The 21,836-nt window shown below is 44.1% G+C and overlaps 1 protein-coding gene across 2 annotated transcripts in view; it reads left to right on the top strand.

Moving 5' to 3' along the window:
- LOC135903084 (nephrin-like) overlaps positions 1–21,836 on the top strand; it is a 342,159-nt gene that overhangs the window by 254,763 nt on the left and 65,560 nt on the right. Inside the window, exons 1-2 of one of the 2 annotated variants that reach the window (XM_070532333.1) lie at positions 14,384–14,416; positions 19,113–19,429. In XM_070532333.1, the coding sequence (XP_070388434.1) occupies positions 19,292–19,429 (138 nt within the window). In that variant the 5' untranslated portion in view covers positions 14,384–14,416; positions 19,113–19,291. Of the gene's footprint in view, positions 1–14,383; positions 14,417–19,112; positions 19,430–21,836 lie in introns of those variants that run through there. The other variant, XM_065433454.2, reaches the window with a different exon arrangement.

The following is a 21,836-nucleotide window of genomic DNA, read 5'->3' as shown; positions in this document are numbered from 1 at the left end:
TCGCTTAGGCACTGGCTAAGTTTTTGCGTAGCCGTGTAACGTTTTTGAGAAATTTCGGCACGTTTACGACCTCATTGTGCCAACTCTTCTTTGCTGAAGATCCGTTTTTGCGTCATTCTTAAACTTCCGTTGCATGCCACCGCGATTTTCGACCATCCACCGCAAGCTAAGTAAAGGAGAGCGGACCAATCGCAGACGCCAGCACCACCCCCTTTGTCGGATTATCGATTTTCACTGCAGTGGCTTGGCCCCAGCGAATCCCTCTCCACTTAAGTGTGCTCCTTCCTTCTTATCAGCCAATATGATAAGCCGCTCAGTGTAGGCAATCTTATTCGTTTTTAAAGCAAGCGTAAGGGACCTCCTATGAACGAGGAGAGCGTTTAAATGGTCTGTTCAGCAAACCCAGCGGGTGACGGCCCGATGCGTTGCGTCGGCGGTTACGTTAATTTGCCGTCAGAAGATTGCAATAAAAACATATTGGAATAGTCTTATGTTATAGGGCGCTTGTTCGCAGCAAAGCAAGTAATTCCCAAGAACAGCGATAGCGGCAAGCCAAGTCAGGAATCGTCAAAAATTTCATCCGCGATCTGCAAGTCAAGCGCGTCGGCTCTTACAAATAAGTCGTGGCAGGTTCTAGCGTAATTGCTGTTTTCCGCGTCACCTCCAGAAAGTACTACACAGTTCGCGTCGTGCTTACAATCAGATTACACAAGGGTCGGCGACAATGGACAATGGACAGAACTATCTACAAAATTCGAGAAACTTACGATACGTGCAGGCGCGCCCTGCGCGGACCGATTACGTTTAACATTTCTTAGCGCTTGTGAAGCGGTCACTAGAGAAATAGAAATGAGTACATGTGTATATATATAATAGGAGTAGGTTGTAGAGAAAATGCATTTGATATTATTTGAACCCAGTGAAGACACAATAGTAAGGTGATTTTCTCAAAGCCATTTCTACCATGGAGGCGTACTTTGTCAAGTGATGTGACTAGCATGAGTATGCAGAGGGTCCCACATAACTTGTGCCAAGAATTTAACGATTTACTGCGAACAAGGGCCTAACAACATAAAACAGAAAGCGAATTGAACCGAACGCATAGAATTCGCGATAGCCTGTGTTAACTCATACATTTCTTCCCTCATAATTCACTAATTAATTAGGTTCAGTTACGCAACTTTTTAATTATCGGCTGAGGATCCCCAGATTAAAACGTAGATTTGTAAAGCACCCTGAGAAACCACCGATAGAGTTGTTTCCTTTACGATGTCTTGCGTAGTCCTTTTTTTTTTTCGAGATGCAAAGAAAACCCCTTAAATATGAAAAAAGCCACGTGATGGAGCATTTGCGCAGCGGTATTGTGCTGCTCTCAAGCATGCGTTTGGTGAACAAGGTCGACTCTATCGTGAGTCGCGACGAGGAAGCGGCAGGGCGTTCTTTATCTCATCGGCAGCGCTCGGTCAGCAGCATGCACTTGCACCGCCAGGAACTTTAAAGACATGTTAGTGCACGCAAAAGTAAGCCATCATCCCCCCCAGCAAAAGCATGTTGTCGTCCCAAGTGCAAAACCTGCAGGCACCTTCAAAGCAACATTAAACTTATATGCACCGGAAATTGTTATACGCATGAAGTCAAATGTAGCTTTACTTGTACAAGTTCGGATGTGATTTATATGCTTTATTGTTCCTTCTGTAAGAATGAATGTATCAGTAAAACGGCACAATCAATAAACATCAGATTAAACAGACATCGCGTGGACACACACACACAGAGAGAGAGAGAGGGCTCTTTATTAGAAGAACAGAGAATTTTGCCGGCGCGTATATAACCGCTGGCATGCTACTCAGTATAGGGATGGGGAATGGGATTAAAAGATTCCAGAAAAGAGTGGGAGAAGAAAAAAGGATAAAAATAAATATGAAATGTCCGAGTGGACCTGACACTAATTTTTACACGTGACATGGCGGGTGAATTTAGGGTTTTGTATAGGAAGAATGCAATTTTTAAAGTTTTCCTATTTGACCAATTTCTGTCAGGTATTTGAACAATGAATCCAAAACCCGTCGCTGTTTTGAAGGGCCGAGCATTGGACCTAAGGTGCTCGGTAACGTTAACGGTTCGTGGCGAATCATGTCCATTTCGTGCCCAAAAAATTGTCTCGTCACGGTACGCGGGGCATTCTAGTAATATGTGCTCAATTGTCTCTAAGTTGTGACAGTTATCACAGTATGGGTTGGTGGTAAGTCCTATGCTGTACAGATAATTGTTCGTATATGCCACGTTCAGTCGTCGACGATGGTACAATGTCTCTAAGTGTCGAGGAAGTGGTCGTGGAATTTTCGGTCTCATTTCTGCGTCAATGTAACGTAGGAAGTTATCTTGGTGAAGCGGCAGATTCAAGATGCGGTCTTTTTCTTGATAAGCATATTTTTTTGTCATGGTTGAAGCGTCGGCTTTTGTAAAATATGTTCTTCTGAACTTGCAGTGTTGGAGTCCATTTCTGGCAGCTTCGTCCGCTCTTTCATTTCCCGAAATGCCGGCATGGCCAGGTATCCACTGGAACTTTATGCAATGCACAGCAATCTTAGCCCTGTGGTGAAGATCAGCAATGTCAAATGCTGCTGGTTGATTATTGCAACGCTTGTGCCTGTTCCGCATACTTTGTAGGGCTGCTTTTGAGTCTGTGAATATCACCCATGTCTTTGGCGGCTGCTGTCGAAGTATATACACAAGGGCCTCCTTAATGCCATATAGCTCCGCTGAAGTAGATGATGTCGCTCGCTCAAGACGAAACGAGAATCGTTGTCCTGTAGAGGGAACAAAAATTCCGCATGATGAACGATGTGGAGTTGTAGAGCCATGTGTGAATATGTGCGTTGCGGCTGCGTATTCTTTGTGCATATATTCTAAAGTTATCTGATAAGTCGCTGCTTGAGGCATTTTCTTTTTCGCGCTGATTCCAGGTATGTATGGCACGATTTCCAGTGGGGACAGTGTCCATGGTGAAATGTTTCGCGGCATAATTTGTGACGCCTGAGCAGGAATCGAAATAGATATGCTTCCGACGGCCTGCCCAAAGCTAGATGTAGCACGGGTTCTGGAAATATCCTTTAAAAAGTGAGTCTTCGTATATGTGACGTGGCGGAGGTGTATCCGAAGTGTCTCCTGCGAACATAGCACTTCCAGAGGCAGGCATCCAGCTTCTGCTACAGTCCCTGAGCGGGACGACCCCTTCGGAAGGCCAAGACATACGCGAAGGCAGTTGTTTCGTGCTGCCTCGAGTTTTCTCTTGCTTGTGGGAGATATTTTGTGCAGGATCGGGAGATAATATCGTAGAGTTCCATCGACGTAGGCCTTATGGAGGAGCACCATTGATCGACAGGTGCTGCCCCACTGTGATCCGGCTAGAAATCGGAACACGTGCGACGCCGAGGAAATCTTATCACTTAGTTTTTTCACTTGGGGCGACCATGTGAGGTTCCCGTCGATCGTCACTCCAAGAAACGTTTGCGTCTTGACATATGGAAGGGCGCGACCACCCAACACTAGTGGGTATTTTTCCATACATCTCCGCGTGAAAGCCATGGCAACGCTTTTGTCGGGGGACAATTTCAGACCCCTTGGATTGAGGTAGGCCGATATATTTGCTAGCGCTCTCTGGAGGCGTTGCTGGGTGGTACTGCGTGAACGCGCCGCACTCCAAATGCAGATGTCGTCCGCATACAGTGTGATTTTGACGCCAGGGGGCAGGTGTCTTTTCAGATGGATGAGGACTAAATTAAATAATACCGGGCTTAACACAGCTCCTTGTGGCACTCCCTTCTCGACGGCATAACGCGCTGTGGGGCCATCCGCGGTACACATGAAAAGTTGGCGTCCTTGAAGATAGTCTGCAATCCATGCGTAGAGCCGTCCTCCAAGACTAAGGGTTTGCAAAGCGTCAAGTATTGCTGTATGATAGACCGAATCATATGTTGCCTTAATGTCTAAAAATAATGCAGTAGGTATCTTACCAGAGACCAATTCCTCTTCCATTGATGAGACCAAGGCAATGACATTATCAATTGCGGATCTATTTTGCCGGAAGCCATTCATTTCCTCCGGGTAAACTTTTGCAGTTTCTAGGAACCAATTTAGTCGTTTGTAGATCGTTTTTTCGAATACCTTCCCTACGCAGCTAAGCAGAGATATGGGTCTGAAGGAGGCGTAATTTGTTGGCTGCTTCGATGGTTTCAATATAGGAATGACTTTCGCAAGCTTCCATTCCGTAGGATCCTTCCTAGTTATCCATGAGGCGTTGTAGTACTCCAGAAGGCGTAGGCGAGATGTGTGACATAGATTTGCGAGTGCTTCATAACTCATGCCGTCATGGCCAGGTGATGATCGCTTGTTTACGTCGCTGATTGCTGCCGTGAGCTCTTCGATGGTGAATGGTAATTCGAAGTCAGGAAGGGTAGCTCGAGGTGCACTAGGCTGACGACTTGCAATTTGCCACAAAGGTTGTGCCCCGTTGGAAAGGAGCCTGCAGTACTGCTCTGCCACCTCTTTCAGGGATGCGCGCTCATGTAATGAGAGGGCGATAAAAGGATAAAGCTGTTGCGGCTCTTTGCGAATGCCTCTGACGACTCGCCAGATTTTGCTCAGCCAGTGTCCCACTAAAGTCCCTCCACCTTTTTCGGTACAGCTTGGTGAGGTAACGTCGTATATGTCTTTGTGCCCGTCGACAAGCTCTGAGGTCTTCGATATTCTTAGTACGTAGAGCCTTCCTTTCGGCACGCCTTCGAATTGCACATAACCTTTCAAATTGCTCGTCGTTTGTTGGTACATTACAATGCTTAGTGGCAGAGCGGGTACTTTGTTTGAGGCAATGAGCTATTGTCGGTATTATTTCTGTATTCGTAGTCGAGGCTGTGATTCCTTTGTCTACGGCTGCTGTGTAAGCTTCCCAGTCTACGGACTTCAGTTTCACTTTTCTGGGCGACGTCCGAAAATGAAGGGCAGAGATTAGGATCGGGTAGTGATCACTACCTCGAGTCTCGAAATCTGTACACCATCCGAACATAGGGGCCACTTGACTTGATACGAATGTGACGTCAATGCAGCTAACAGTCGTCGGATTTTTCAGGTATGTTATGCTGCCATCGTTCAAGGGCTCTATATTGTCTTTTGCAACAAGCTTCGCCAGCTTGGCACCCCGAGCACATGTATGTTAACTGCCCCAGATCTCGTTATGTGCGTTGAAATCGCCACAAATAATATGTGGAGACTGAGTGTTTGTCAACAAGTTTTCCAATCTGGTCACGTCGAAAGGTGATCCTGGTTCCAAGTAGACGCCGATCAGGGTAAACGCTTTGGATGCAATCACTGTGGTTGCGCAAATATATTCGTTCTTGTCATGTGGTGTTACGTCAATCGCAGAGGCAGGTATGTCGTTGCGAAATCCAACGAGCAGTCGGCTAATTCTATTTTGTCGCCTTGAATGATGCAAATAATACCCCTTTATCCTAAAGTGCTCGTCGACGCGAGACTCGGAAATGACTAAAAAAGGGAATCGGTACACTCGCGTAATATACTTAAAGTCTGCTAACTTCGAGCGCAATCCGCGAGCGTTCCACTGGAATATAGTACATGTGCGGAAGTGTTTGTTGGTGGACACCGCTTGTGAGACGATTGTTGGCGAAGCCATCGTTGCTACTGCGAAAAATCACGGCTTTGCGCCGCGAAAGAAGACGACACTAGCGGTTCCAAAGCCAGGACGGCCTCTACTTCAGGGATGCTCTTAAACAATGGGCTGGCACGGAGAATAGCCTTGATTGCGGCGAACATCATGGGAATCAGCATACTTGATATCTCATTTGCAGTGCTACCATCTAACAACCTGTCTTGGTTCTTCCTGTTCTTCTGCTGCGACCTTGAGGACACTTGTTGCTGTTGTAGGGTTAAGGTTATATCACTTGAGGGCTTTGATGGATTCGTTGCAGTTGAAGGCCTTTGCTGGTTTTCTTTCACGACTGAGGCGTAGGACTTTTTCAAAGCCGTGTCGCTGCGCTGCACCGTGTCGTGTTGATTTTGGTTTGTAGATGTATACATAACATCCGGATTCGGTGGTGGTTCTCGTCGTTTCCGTACTTTTCCTTGGATTTGCTCCATCGTCCGTGCAAGAGTGGCTGATTCCTTTTTAGGACGCCCTCCGTATGACGCAGCATGCTCAGCTCCACAGTTTGCACACCGAGGCTGGGAACGTGACGTACACTCCTTATGCGTATGTGGACCAGCGCATATCTTGCAGCGGATGGGGCCTTTACAATATTTCGCTATATGTCCGTGTCTTTGACATCTGAAACATTGAGTAGCAGACCCCATGTATTCCGTCACGGGATAAATGCAGAATCCAAGCGACCCTCGGTTTGGTAAAGGGGCGTCCTTAGAGAATTCCAGGATGACCGAGCGTCTTCGGATTTCCGTTACTACACCATCTTCGTTAGGGACGTAGAAAACTTGCCTTTTAGCAGATATGACTCCTTGTTCGCTCAAATACTCCTTGAGGTCGTCATCTGTGTACTCGACAGGAACATCCTGTATCCTCCCGTACGTGGCAGAGTAGGAGTATGGAACTCGAGCTTCTACAGGAATACCCGATAGATCTGTCACTGTCAGGAGACGATTGGCTGCGGGAAGTGTAGACACTGTCACCAAGAGGCTTCCATCCTTGTTGAGACGATGGCTGAGTATCTTTTCTTGGGCTGTTGTCATGACCGCTGAAGCCAGAAGATTTGGGTTTACTTTCCATAAGCTGCTGTCAGGCTGAGTTGGCTTGAATATAACAGGAACACCTGCGGCTCTTTTCTTTTTGTAAGAGGCAACAGTGAAGGCTGTCTGATCCATCTCTTCGTTGTCTCCTGCAGATTCTCTTTTGTCGATGTCATCTTCACGTAGCCTTTTCCTTGCTTGCTCACCTTCTCCGTGGACTACAGAAGCAGCGTGCTGACCTGGTTGCTGATTGCTTGCGACGGATGCTATCAGAACATCACGAAGGGCGGCCGACGGCGGAGGCTCGCCTCGCTGCTTCGGTCCGGGGCGCTTCGGGAGCCGCTTGCTGTGCTTCTCTCGCAGGACGGTGACCCCCAGATCGGCGTTCGGTGACAAAGAGGCACAACGAGTAAAAATGAGCTCTACACTTGTTAAAAAAAAACATAAAATTACATACGGCCGTTCGGAAGCGAGCCTATCACTCGTCGTCTTCGTCTTCGTTTTTCCGTGGACACAGCTAAAAAACTTCGCAAAGCCGTCACCGAGCATTTCAACCAACCAGGTCGTACCGCTCATGAACTTAAACTCTACATCTTACCGTCAAATTTCCCTTATAAATTAGAAATAGAATGGAGAGAATCATACCTTATTCATAAATTCAAGCTATTAAAACCAATATGCATAAACGCTTCAGAAGGAGCTTTAGAATTTATTTGCTTTGCTAAATTTCAATATATAGGCAAGAACACTTCCTTTGGTTTCTTAGCGTTTCTTTTCTTCTTTCCGTTTGGTTTCCTTTTATTTGTTTATTCCATTTCAGTATGTTCTTTTACTATTTTTTTTCACGAGCACACCGGTTTCTGCCGCTCCTTCTATTTCTTTCATAGAAAGTATGGCCCACGACCACCAGCGAAACAGGTAATAGAGGGGTGCTGTGCACGACGGTGACACGCCGGCTGACACACGCCTGTTGACACGTGATTGACAGACGGCCGTGGCACTGGTCTTGTGCACAGCACTACTTTATTCTCAATTCGACACCCTCGCCGCTAACACACCTTCGCTCCTTGCCGCACCTGCCCGCCCTACGCCATCTTCCCTTTAAAATAACCCCACCTATACATACCGTAGCGAGGACAGCACATGTTGCCTTCAAGAAGACAAGCCCATTTGTCGAAACGTTGGCTCCTGCTTTCACCTTGTTCTCGTTTTGCTAATCATCTTGAATTTCAATCTTACGCCTTCCCCCTGTTTTCCGTCATTCTACCTAGGCACCCTCATGGAGATCCGCTCCGTAGGGAGGGATAAAACCACTTTACATGCACTGCTGGCTTTGTTATCTCTGTAAAAACTAGCTAATTAGGCACCAGGCAATTATGAAATTCAAGCCTATCGAAGGGCAAGCTATATTGCTGCTTTCAGCTAGATATTTTGAGCAGTTTTTGTGAATCTGCATTTTGCGAGGGTCGCGGTGGCTGCTTAAGTTCTCCTATGTTATCCTACACATCTGCCTTCGGCCAGTTGCTTTGTCGGGCTTTTTGCTTTGCCACCGAAACATGATCACAGAAATAGCATGCGTTATTTTTATTGGCAGAGGCTCAAAGTATACAAGAATGATATTGACTCGTTTGCTGAACTCATATTTTTATTAGCTGAGGCTGAAAGTAAACAAGAATAATATAGACCCGTTTTTTGAATTCTAATTTTCATTTTCATTACCAGAAAAACGGAAACCCTTATTCATCGTTTAAGGCTAGGCACTACCTACACAAAACATTTTACACAGAATTGGCCGTTCGGAAACCCGCGAATGTGACTGTCAATTTGTAGACGAAGATATACATCACCTTCTTCTACATTGCCCGCATCACGACACACCAAGACGCCGACTGAAATCAACCTTAACTACACTAGATGGTGGACCTGTCAGTTTAAAGAAACTTTTGGGTCCTTCGCCAACAACGTCCTTGCAGAAGAGCGCTTTACAAGCAGTGAATACTTTTCTTGAAGACAGCGGCATTGTTGGCCGTTATTAACGCTTTCATTGTTCCTTTCATTTTAGTGTCGCTGTATATATGTATATGTTTGTGAATTATGTTATGTTGACTGTTCTATTGTGACTATATATCGTGATGTATATACGAGATGTATGTAGCACCAGCTGACCAGAGATGGTGTAATTAGGCGATAATATCATTTTAATCTTTGAGACCTTTTCCCACAGAACTGTGGAGACATTAACTTTAATATTGCATGTACCATGAGTTTCTTACGTCGTAGTGTTACTGCGAAAACGTTGCTTGACAAGACCTGGTGCTTATCTAAAAAGGTTGTTTGATATGTAATTTTGAACCCCGTATATTGTAAGATAGAACCATTCAAGAGCTAAGGAGTAGCCGGCGCCTTAAATTGGGCGTCAACTTCTCCTTAGATTATATCAATAAAAAAGTGTAAGAATCGTGCAATGCACACAACATAGCCAACATGGTGTCATCTTTATCCAACAAATTGGGGCCACTGTGAAGTAGTGCCATTCTGAGCAGGCGTATAATTTGTAAATCCTTCGTTTAAAGCCTTTTGTCCCATTTAAGCAAATACTTGAATGAACGCTCTACTTCCAAGGAATGACGACATGCTTCGCAACATGGCCATTGCAAGAGCCGTTCGTCAGTGAATGCGTTAATGCGTTAGACGCAGAAATGTGTCTTCTTTTTACTCTAGTGATTGATTATTGATCTCCTGACCAGAGCAAACTCTCAGATACAAGTGGCATTGTTCTCGAAGGCATTACTGTGATCGTGGCGTGTAAAAAATTATGAAGGCGTTTCCGCAACATTTAAACATGTTCCACAAAGTCACGCGTGTTTCCACATGCTTCGTGCCAGAGTATCAATATTTGTTAGGAGTTTTATTTGCTACTCAGCTATGCTACTACCTCCTTATCTGCACAGCAGATCGTGCCTTATTCTAGCACATAGCATATGAGTTGTCTCGCAGGCTTGCGCGCACCTTAAAAGTGGGTTCGATTGACGCTGGTAAACTGAGGAGAATGAAGCTGATTCCCCGTGTACTTGCAAAACATCTTTCGGCCTATGGGGAGCTCTTATGCCTTCATTGATTCATCGACCACCGCGCCATAACCGATAAGAGAAAGCGGCCTGAACGACGTCAATAGCGCGCCCTTGACGGCAATGCGACCACGGGGAAAATGTGAAAAACAAAAGGGAGCAAGGTGGATGCCGTATGATAAAGCTTCATACACATTCTCCTTTCTTTCCTTGCTATCTGTTATGGCGCCATGACGTGACAGCGCGCATAATGCTTTATAGTGCCAAGTCTAAGAGTCTGCAAATGAATGAAACAAATGGTTCAAATAGCTGGGAACGTCAAAAACATAAATGCGTTTCCTAGATTGTTTACTCGCGTTCGCGGTTTATTGCAGCGTGATAATGCACGTGCATGCAGTGGAAGAAAAATGCGACAAAATAGTGCACAAGGATGCCGATATGAATCATGCGCTGCTGCAGCTGTAATGGCTCAGAACTAAACTCCGCAGAACCTTCTCGTTTTGAGGCAGTTCAAATGATCATATGCGGCGTCTTCTTTCATAAAGTCAAGGTGTAAGAGTAGATGCAGTAAAGTACGTTGGCTGTTCAATTCATGTGCTTGTGTCTAACGAAATTTGGGCTCTTCAGTTTTCCATCTCGTTCACTGCACAAGTGAAACTCTTAACTGCGGCTGGATTAATGTTTTCAGGTCGCATGCGAGGGTCTCTTGGCCAGCTGCCTGCTCCTAAAGCTTCACCTACAATATGCCATTGGTCAAAACGCTGTCCCACATTCGCCACCATGGCCTTCAATAACGCCGGCTAACACTGTACAGGGTTATATCTTGCAATCATAAACACTCATCCATGCAGGCGTGAGAACCGCCGCGACCGTAGCATATCTTGTGGGGAAACACACACGTAATGCGCAAATTGTGGATTTATCTTCTACAGGCGCCAAGTTGTATTTTCGTCCACTTCCATATCCCGTTAGCTTAGCATTTTCTACACTTCAATTAAAAGCTACAAATAATTCCTTCTATGATTTGCTTGGGTGAATTATCCCTTGCCTTCATATGGCTAACAAAGATCGGGTCCCTCAGTTCTACTTCTCGTTCGTATGAATACACGAATGTTTCCTCATTCTATTGACAGTGATGAATAACTCCAGCCGGTGCCACTTTCTCCGAAGAGATGCAGAACTTTCGATGTGCGGGTACAACGCATTGCACGACAAAATGCAGCTTGCTATAAGCAAACAGCGCAAACGTATTGATGCTTACATGTAAACTTCGTGTCATCGATGAAAATTGCGCAAGGCGCATATTCTGGTTCATATAAATTTTACTTTTACCTTCCGTATAGCACATATTACAGCATGATCTATGCTACAAGAATACAAAAACCAGAACTCGACGACTTGTCATCTGGTGAAGACGTGAATTTATATTAGAAATAAAAGCAGAACTTCGAGCAATGTTTTTGGTGCGTGTTCCACTTTTGTACACATCATTTGAAATACACCATTACAACAAAACCGTCAACCATTCATTAATTCTTCTGACTTCGAGCTCATTTGGTGCAACAAACGCCTAATCACAGCGAGCACCAGCGTATTCCCAAGAACTGCTTTGCAGTGCTCTCAGGGCCGTCTTCGACCACCACAACATATACATGCTCGAACGCCAACACTGACAGAGTATGTCTGCCGAGCAACACGCCGCAGAATGTGCGAGTGGTTTGAGGGTTCCGCTCTGAAATGCTCACTGTCCGATGGGCTTGAGTTTGCATCCCAGCGGTGGTAGTGAGCAGTGTGCCGTTCTTTTTTGTTGTTGTTGTAGGGTGACAGGGAATCTTAGAAATGTGATTATCTCGATCAAGGCTTAGCAGTAAGGCCCGACGTAGGCAAGAAGACAGCAAACACAGTTACGAGATTTCCATTGCCGTGACATGTAGTGCAAAAAATGATCACTTTTCGTTGTGTTCACCGCGCAAGATAGTCGCCATGAGGTATTGTGGACTCACTGTGGAATGCGGAATCGATCTGACATGGACGCTTGCATTGCAAAATTAGTTCACGCTCTCAAATTTACAGCGATCTTGCGTTAACGTATCTTGTCTATTCGAGGGCTTAAAGCTCGAAAGTAGCCTCTGTTTACAAATTTCTCTCGATTTCGAACAGCTCGGCACGAGAAGACAGATCTCTTTTTTGTGTGTGTGCGCGTGTATGCGTAGTTTCCGCACGCAAGAACAATCGATGTGCAGGCACCGCTGACTCGGTGTCTAAATGTTGACGTTCCCACCCAATGCCGTACGCAGAAGCTTAATGTACGACGTGTATGTTGAGATGGTTAAGTCACTAAGAGGTTCGTTTTGTCCGGTAATGATTGCGGGCCGAACGGTATCGATCCGTTCCTGGGAACTGCAACACGTGCGTTTACTCTCAGAATTCACGCGACTACGGCGTTGCATCTCCGCTTATGAAACGAAATCAGAATAACGTTGCGGCTGAATCTCGAGTATAATATAAATAAAGCTTCAGCACAGGACAAAATTACAGAGTGCCTAGCGTTCTCTTGTTTTGTGTTGTTTTTTTAAATGTTTACTCAGAGAGAAATGCGGCACTGCAGTATGCTGTTGTTTTCATGGAATTTGAGGATGTGGCGGTTTCATATTGGAAGCTTTCTAGGAGAGCAACGACATCGGGAAGACGTACGTGTCTAACCACGGCATTCCGTCTCTTACAAAACATTCTTTTGTTTAAACAGTGTTTAATATGCAATTTTTGTTATTATGAGAAAGCATTTCCTTTATTGAACCATGCGAACTCGCACCGAGTTGTGGAAATACATGAAAGGGTAACACCATCGGTGGCCAATAAGGTTGGAAGAATAATCACAAGGTCTGCGTTAACTGCACAACCAGTGTCAGGTTGAATTGACTGTTCTCTTTTTTTATTTCCTTGTTGCAATAAACGTGAGTAAACAATAATGAAAGAGTGATGGCCTGCCAACAAATAAATTAAAGGATCATCTCATTGCAAGTAAGGAATGTTTGCGCAGAAATAACCATGTTTTATTCTCAGCCACGTTCGAGAGAAGCCTGGGACACGCACTGGTGACACCCACATTGGCACAGCGCCCATTGGCAAACTCGCACAGATGGTGGAACCAGATTGTTTTCTATGGAATTTAAGAGCCCCTATGATACATTGGCTGGAATCACAAACACTTGCGCGTCTGCAACTTATCCCTCCCCCCACTCCCCAACAAAATAACTTGTTTGAGAGAGCCTCATCGTAAGAACCAAGTAGGGAAATCAAACGACGTAGCTCTTGCTGTGCAATGTGCAGAAGTGTTTCTCACATACGTCCCTGCAACGCGGTCTAATTCAATCGCCGTTATTGTGCAGCTGATGATGGAGCATGCAAAATAATTTAGAGCAATATAGTACTTATGTTCAGAGCAATATAATGCTTATGTTCAGAGAAATTGTGCGTTATATCGGCACATGTTCTTGTTTTTTTTATTCGTTATGCTTATACTTTACTCGTGCGGTGCCAATATTCTATGGTACGTTTCAATGTTCTGCCCAAACGATGTGCTAGACTCTTATTTCGGCGACACTGTTCTTGCTTACGCATAAACGGCTTTATTGCTGAAGTATTATTGCTTGAGTATTGCACTTATTCAGAAATAGGGTGATTAGCTGAAGGCATTCAAAGAAATATTTCAATTATTGGAACTGTTTGGCAATAGGTGACCAACAAACTTTGATGAGGGAATGCACCAACGAAAACTGTTCTGAGCGGAATCTAACTAAGCATGCATATCCGTGACCAACCACAAAAAAGGCCTTCTTTGAGCATAGTGGAAAAAAAAATTCACTCACCTTTCTTTTTAAACGATGCTGCTCTTCATAGCAATAGAGGTGCGCTCTCTTTCGTGTTCATTTTTGTTATGGATCTGTCTGCGCCGTTCACGTGAAGTAACACGGGCTTAGCACTTTGAGGGAAGAAAACCGAAAATGTGGAAATAATGCCCTTTTGGTGGCGAACTGATCATTTTTAGTATAAGGGACTCATCATCTTTAGCCAACAGCACTTCATTACAAGGTTTATTTTTCTTTCGCTTGGGTTGCCACGCCGCATAACGTTACAGTGGAGTTAAATATAAAGACACAGGCAAGTTTGATAGAGGTACCGCAATAGTGACTTATAAAATGTGTTGTTCATAATCAATATTTCGTAGTCTTCAACTTGATCATTGTCAAATTTTACACATTTAAGAACACTTTGTGAATTGTCTTTGTTCCCAGAAATGTCTAAAGTAGATGGCAGACATCCGTTGCGGGCGCAGGAGTGGAGCACTTCTGACATTGGAGAATGTCTTCGAGTGGTCGACTCGAAGCAGAAGTCATGGTTGGTGTAAGGACCACGCCGGGTCTGAATCCTCCGGAGAGAGACTTCCGCCGCTGGAGAAAAATTGCGGGAAGGAAGCAGACCCGCTTGGGGATGAGGGAACGCATGTCATGGCGGAGGGTGGATTTTCGGGCAGTGACATGCAAGCAGCGGCCAGATCGAAGGGAAAGAGGAGGAGTTACGGAAGTAGAGAAAGAGTGAGCAATGCGATCAACAAGGTCATGGTTGTGGTCACAACCATGTGCCTGATCCCAGTGGGCAGTAACTTCCATACGTGTTGAACTGCGAATTGTGTGTATCTCCTCATGAATGCGATATGTTGTCGTTACCTTTTTGAGACGCTGAACTGCGCCGAGGCCGTCAATATAGAAGTGGTCTTCTATGGAACGCAGTTATGCAACTGGATTTTCAGACCTCTTATTATTTGAGCGCCGACTATACTCGATGCAATATAAACCCTTGTCAACTTGCCTAACATCAATGTTACAACAGTTGTCGGCCTTCTTTATGTAAAATACAACGACGAATACTTCCTTGTCGTGAAGATCCGTCCGCGTATACCGTCCAGAAAGGAAACGATTGCCACACGCTTGCGGTGTAGCTACTACACTCTAGCACTGCTTCCCATACTCTACAGATATGGTAAGGTAATCAAGCTTCAAGTAATAACTTCACTAATTACCTCGCTCCTTGTGCCTGTAGTTCGAAAGTGCTCATTACTGTACACTGAGGATCAATGAATGTGTGCCTTGTTCTCTTGGTTGCTTCTACTTAAAACTTTACTTCAAACACAGAGCTGGTTATCAGGCGTCAAGCCGACGTTGCATGAATTTTTGTCATGAAACAACAGGCAAGTCAACGTCTACAAGAACCTTGTAGAAATGGAAAAACGGTTATTTTTATTTTCTATGTCGGCACTTAATAGGCAAGACAGTATAACGACGAGAGTGACCCTCACCTGATGCTAGGAAGTAGTAGCACGAGACCAATAACTGAAAAAGCACCTTGTGTGCGGAAGACTGTAACAAAATCCCTACAATACACTCTCTGTGTACCGAAAGCTGTGCATTGCATATAACGTTATTATGAGAATGTGTATATTTCTAGAAGCTACGGATTCGACTTGACCATGTGACACGGTCACCCTTTGTCGTCGAGTTACTGCGCGTACTCAAGTTTCACAGAAACTGAGATTTGTTGTTTACTGAAAATAGGTCTCACGTGTAGATAATGTTTCGCGTCTGAAGTGTCATCGCCCTCGGCTGCTTCTTGTGTGAAGAAAAGTCTTACTCATGTAGAATTCTTGCACAGGTGTGGCAAATGTAGGGCTGAATAAGAAGCAATTACCTAATTGCGTATTCACAGCGACCACTTTTATGTAGAAGGATTACAGCTCCGGTCTTGGTGCCTAGATGTGTGTTCACCATCTCCGTAAGGGCTTCGCCTTACCTGAATAATTACTGTTATTTGATGACTACCACGGCGCAAGAATTTCCGTTAAATTAGTTCGCCCAAACCAGCGTGGCTTCCAAAAGGATAGATCCTGAGCAATTTATTAATGATGTCACCTCTAGACTGGACACTAACACTGAAGTTAATGTTCTGTTTTTGACTTCGCAAAAGGAATCGACAACGTACCTCACCACCAGTTGTTTCAAGAACGGTCACTGTTAAATCTCCATGATCGTGCATTCGATCGGATACGAAGATTCCTAACCACCAACCAGCAATCCATCTATGCAATATATCGTGTTCCTTAAGGAACTGTGCTTAGTGCTTTGCTCTTCGTTACATATATTAACGACCTGCCGAGTAACCTTTGTTAGGAAACACGGGTATTTGCTGATAACTGTGCGCTCTATTGCCAATATAACGTTATTAATTTTTGACCCTTCAATATGATATCTGCCTTCTTTGCTTCAAAGTAGTATCGATCTTGAATACTAACACGTCATCCCTTTTATGTTTCCACCATTGGTTACCCCATCTCCCCATTTCATCAGCGAATATGCAATATTTCGCTCCGTTGACTCATCAGTTAGCTTCTACAAGTACCTTAGAATCAGTCTGTGCCCCAATATGTCCTGGTCCACCCATATTCACAATATAGCGTATGATGCTGACTTAGATGCCTTCACCGCATTTTGCGACCAGCTCCCTCTCCTGTCAATGTACAGCTTACTAAAGTACTCCGTTAGCCCAGAACTCAAGTACGCCTGTGCTAGCAGGGCTCCTCACACAAACCATGCTAAACGCTAGAATCCAATCAAAACTGTGGTGCGCGATTAATCTTCTCTTAATGTTCCTACACCTCCACTATGACAGAACTTATAAGGGGAAGATTTACATTGATGGATCCTATATAAAGACCTTGCATAACAAAAATTGTTATTTTTGGTCACCAATACACAAAAGTTGATTAGTTTTTTTTGTTAGAAGAACACAGTACAGGTCAAATTCGAGATCGCAGGTAAAGACCTTCGTCCTACATTGGCCATAAAATAGGATGGTGATGATGCTGATAATCATGATGATGATGATGATATGATGATAATAATTATGATGACGAGGACGACGACGACAATGCCGACGACGATGATGACGATGATGATGATGATTATGAACTAGAATTTTTTTTACTGTTGGAAGCAGAATTTCAATTCAGGTCATCCATGGTTTTATGAAAATTGTTGACAATCGCAAAGTACAGAAAACAAAACTATATCGTGTTTTTAGAGTTGCGAATTCATAGACTGCAAGCTTCTCTTTTTTTCACGCACAAGTTACAGGGAATTAAAAAAGATATTCGAGTACCTAAATAAAAACTCAGTTCAAACAGTCAGTAAAATCGAATTTTTTATTCCGATTGCGAGAACTCTCATCAAATTGGTCCATGGGTTTCGTGATAAATGCATTTCTGCGATTTACATGTTTTGATACACTTCATTCGAGCGCTATTCATTTCAAACACATCGTTGAATATCTCCTCCACGAGTGTACATCCCCACCCCTCATGTCTAAGCCCGTCGATGCCCTTTGATCTGGAATTAAGTAGATAAATAAATGAATAATTAAACAAATAACTAACTTACTAAATAAATAAATAAATAAATTTGTGGAAATGTCTGAAGTAAACAAGGCATTACGACAAGTTTAGATCCTGGCACCAGCCCCCTTTTAAAGGTCAAGCTTTGAACCAGCGCGCCATATGTCTCTTTTTTTATTGTGTGCATAAAATCCAGAAATCATACACTTTGAAAAGAAGATACCACTAACTAATGTTTACGAACGGCAAACCCTCTTTACTTTGCGCAGGAGGATAGAAAACGCTACAGTGCAACAATGTCGTTCAGAAAAAGCAGCCATTTGTGCTGGTCTCCTCTTGCATTATTTATATTCTCGGGCTGGGCATACGTTAACATATGCGTGCAGCCCAACTATGCGCATCTTCCAAATTGCCCCATGCATTGTTAACATTATGAAGATTTCATATAGTATGCCATTCTTACTGTGAACTGAAAAATCGAAAAGCAAATTCAGTATGGCGTCATACGTAGTCATTTCTCAGGGATGTATATAATGCAGGAGGAGATGAACTCGAATTGTTGCTTGTTCTGAATGTCCTTGTCGCACAGAAGCATGTTTAATTATCCTCTGCATGGTAATGTTTCTTTGCCACTTGTAAATATCGGTTATATATTCAAGAATGGGGCAGCCTAGGGCTGCAAATCGTTGTTGCCTGTGGTGTTAAAGTAATAAGGCACCTTTTCCAATTTCCCCAAAAGTTGCGAGAAGCAGTGGTATACTGGCAATACACAAGACAGAAGTAAAAAAAAAAAAACAGTGTGCCTAAAAGTTGAAGAACCGTGCAGAAAATGTATAAAAGAAAACAGCACCATGTACGAAAGCAGAGGACGATATACACTGGTGGTCCCACATAGAGGTAAACCGCTAGGCACAGAAACTTGAAACGTTCTTCAGAATAATATGTTACGACCTAACTTAATTAAACCATTGTCACTGGAAGTCTGCTCGGACTGCCATCTCTTTTGTCCTGTTTCGGTAAGAAAGATGAGAAGTAATCGCTTGTTTCTTTCATATCGCCAGAAAAAAATGAAATAAAACGGACCCTCCTTTTGGCGGACAACGTCGTGACTGTACAGTTGTCGTTCTACATTTCTTCGAACCGCTCACAAGGCCTCAGCTCTTAGGTTTAGCTAACAAAGAAGTAAGCAAAAGTATTATGCTTGAAGTATTCTTTATTGATCAAACGCAATCGTCTAGTTAAATTTGTCACAATGAACGTGAAATCCTTATTCTGCTGAAGGATTGCAGTGATGACAACCATTCTCACTATGGAGTTAACATGTTACTCCTATTGAGAGCCTCTTAAGATCCGTAGAATGAAGCGCATATAGGGACCTTCAGCTGACTCAGGGTCTGTATTCGTCACATGCCTAGTGCAAAAAGGAAACACTTCCCGCGGTCTGTAATTAAAGACATAAAACCCTGCACAATAAATATGCATCGGGCTGATGGGATTGTAGAACGGCTGATTACTCTTACGTTATGAAATCTTCGCAGTTTACTGACAATCAAATTCGTAGCAACCTTACCACAAACCACCTGATCGAGGTACCATTTGTAGTCCTTCTGTGCATCTTTCCGCATTGCACAAAGTACACGCAGGCTCCCTCCTTTCCTTATTTCGTTTCCCCCTTTTCCTTATCTCCAGTTTGGGATAGCAAACTGGCTGCTCGTCTGGCTGACCTCCCTGCTTTTTCTCTGATTCCTTGCTATCTGTTGTAGAACAAGCACTGCGTCTTGGCTTGTAAACTTGCTTCTCAATGTTTTTTTCTTTTTTTCTCCTTTCAATTTCCCCAACACGTGCAGGCACTTCGAAGCGCCTCGTGGCGCGCGAAGGCCACCAGACGGAGTTGCCGTGCGACCTGCGCGACGCCCTGTCCAACGACTCGCTCGCTTTCGTGCACTGGTACCACGCCCCCGAGCGCGAGCTTCACAGTGGCTCCCCCGGTGCTGCCTCCTCGCTGGGATACGGTTTCCGGGCAGCCATGGCCAGCCGCGAGCCTATCTACACGGTGGACTTCGGGCCGGACCCGGCGCTCAGCAGGGAGACAACTGCCGGAGCCGCGGGTGGGAACGGCGCCTCGGGAGGAAGCGTGGGTGGACGAGGGAATAACTTGCTGCAGGTGGGTGCCTTAGGCCCAGGCGTAACGCGTCATCACAGTGATTCGGTTTAAAAGCTTTCATAACTTCCTTTACTAAAGGTGATATCATATCTGCACTAACTGTTAGAGAATTCTTCTACGCCTTCACTGAAAGGGATATTGTATCTATGTATAACATTAGGTTCATCGTTCTGTGTGTATATGTTTATGTATATATGCAAGTTTTGACGTTCTCAATTACTTGGTTGGCTCGCTTGTATCTATATATTTCAAAGACGTGCACAGCGCTTCACTTACGTGCTGTAGTTTTTTCTATAACGACTGCGTAACCACTGGTGCACAATATGTCCCCAAATAGTAAACACGCTTACGAAAGGCGCTCTATTGCCGCCAGGGTTCTTAGTATTGCCTCATGTTGGGCTGTGAATAAGGAACATTTTGCTTTTCGTTTTATTGGAGCCAGTGGCGCAAGAGTAGCCAATATTTCCAACTTCATCCCTATAAATCATTCACGGACTCGCCGGTGTGCCCACACCAGCACTTTGCCTCGTGGTATTGACAGGGAACCGCAACTGTTCCCGCCCCTGCATTTCCCCTATCCTTCGTCTCGCGCCTGCTCTGTCACCCGCCCATTCCAATCAATGAAATGCGCCGCTACGACTTCAACGAATACGGTCACGCCCGGCAGCAATTCGTAGTTGCTTTTGACGTTACTGCAACGAGCAACCATTGCAGTCTGAAGTTCGACCGAAGTACATGAATGCTGTTGTAAGGCTACCATTTGACAGTTTCTATGAATATTGCCTTGCAACTGCCGAAAGAGACATTTTTAAGGCCCAACTGCGAAAACGGCTTAAAGTGAAGCCTCTTGCGCAGGGGAACGAGCGCGTTAAATTCACCGCCCTATTTTAGCTAGATTTATATTTCGTTGTACCACCAATTGTTTCACAGATGTTGAAGAAAACACCATTTTGAATATAAAGAAGCATTAGGTACATGACGGTTTATATCCGCAGCAGAAAACACGTGTTATAATCAGTTTGTTAGAGTACATAAAGTACTGTGTGAAATTTATATGATAATGTTCATGCGTTCACGAGATACTGAAAATTACCGTTTTTAATGAATAGTGCTGCCTTCTCAATATACATGGGGAGAGTGCATCAGTTTTGTTCGCGTGATGTGGCCCAACGGTTAGTCATGATTCACGAAGCTTTCTTTTTCGAAGAGTAGTCTGTCATGTCATCCACTTTTGTTGCTTATCCTATTCGATAGCATGATTTCCTGGTGCTTATTGTGGAGAAGTGCGAAACATAGGAAAGAACCTTTCAGTACGTTAGGTAGCTTGCAAAATTCACATACCTCTCATTAACACCGTAACCTAGGATTTATTACATCAAGCCGGAGTGCTTCTTTTTCTGTATTGTTTATTTCTTTAAATATATGTTGAGACGAATATATCGGAAGCCTCTAATTTATCTTTATACGTTCACCAATATTATCAGTGCGCTAAATATAGTTTTAAAAATTGTGCAGTGCTTGCGCACTGAAGACATTTAAGCGGTTCGCATGGCGTTTCAGGAAGTGGCTGCCTATAATGGAAACGTCCACTTTTAAGTAGTGGCCATCCGCATAATCTGTTGTATAGGAGGCCCCAAGAAGTTTCATATGATTACTAGAGGGAACTGTGCCAGTAGTGCTTACGGCGGCTGAAATCAACGCAGTTCACCTAGCGTAGGAATGAGGGCTAGTACACGGCTTTGCCTAAAATTCATCCTTCTAGCTTCAAATGGCCTTGTGACTTTGCAATGTGATAATTAAAAAAAAAGCACTGCGTTATCAACAACTACATAAACATCATTATAAATGTTCCTTGGCTGGATTGGAGCACATGACTTCTAGCACAAAAGCCCAACATTGAAATTATTACGCCACGGAGGCATGGACAAGAGAAAACACTGCAAGTCGCAGGGATTATGCGTGCTGGCAGTCTTCTGTCGGCACCGTCGAGACATCACTAGACATGCGAGCGAGCAGTCAAACTGAAGACAACTTTTTAAGAGGTCCTAAACAAGGAGAGAATAAAGACAATGGTAACAAAAATTTGGATAAATGAATTTTAGTGAAGTGAGCGGTGATAAGATAGGTAGAAAAAAGCTACAATAATCAGCAGGGCAATCGTTCTGTTACACTTAAAGAATGAAACACTGTGCAACAAGTCTTTGTGGCTATAGCCCACTGTCGAGGCCCCAGATGATGCCATTACGGGTATAATTATTCCTAAGCCAATTTCGCAAAGTGGAGCTTCGAGTAATCTCATTTTCAGGTTCGAATATCGTCAGCACGATAAGAATAGGTGCGCTATCGATTCAATTTCTTTATTATTTAGAAATATTTAGAAATACTGTCAACCCTCAGTTGAGGGTCA

Source organism: Dermacentor albipictus, chromosome 1, assembly GCF_038994185.2.
Source record: "Dermacentor albipictus isolate Rhodes 1998 colony chromosome 1, USDA_Dalb.pri_finalv2, whole genome shotgun sequence".
NCBI lineage: Eukaryota > Metazoa > Arthropoda > Arachnida > Ixodida > Ixodidae > Dermacentor > Dermacentor albipictus.
This window is presented reverse-complemented; position numbering and strand designations above follow the sequence as displayed.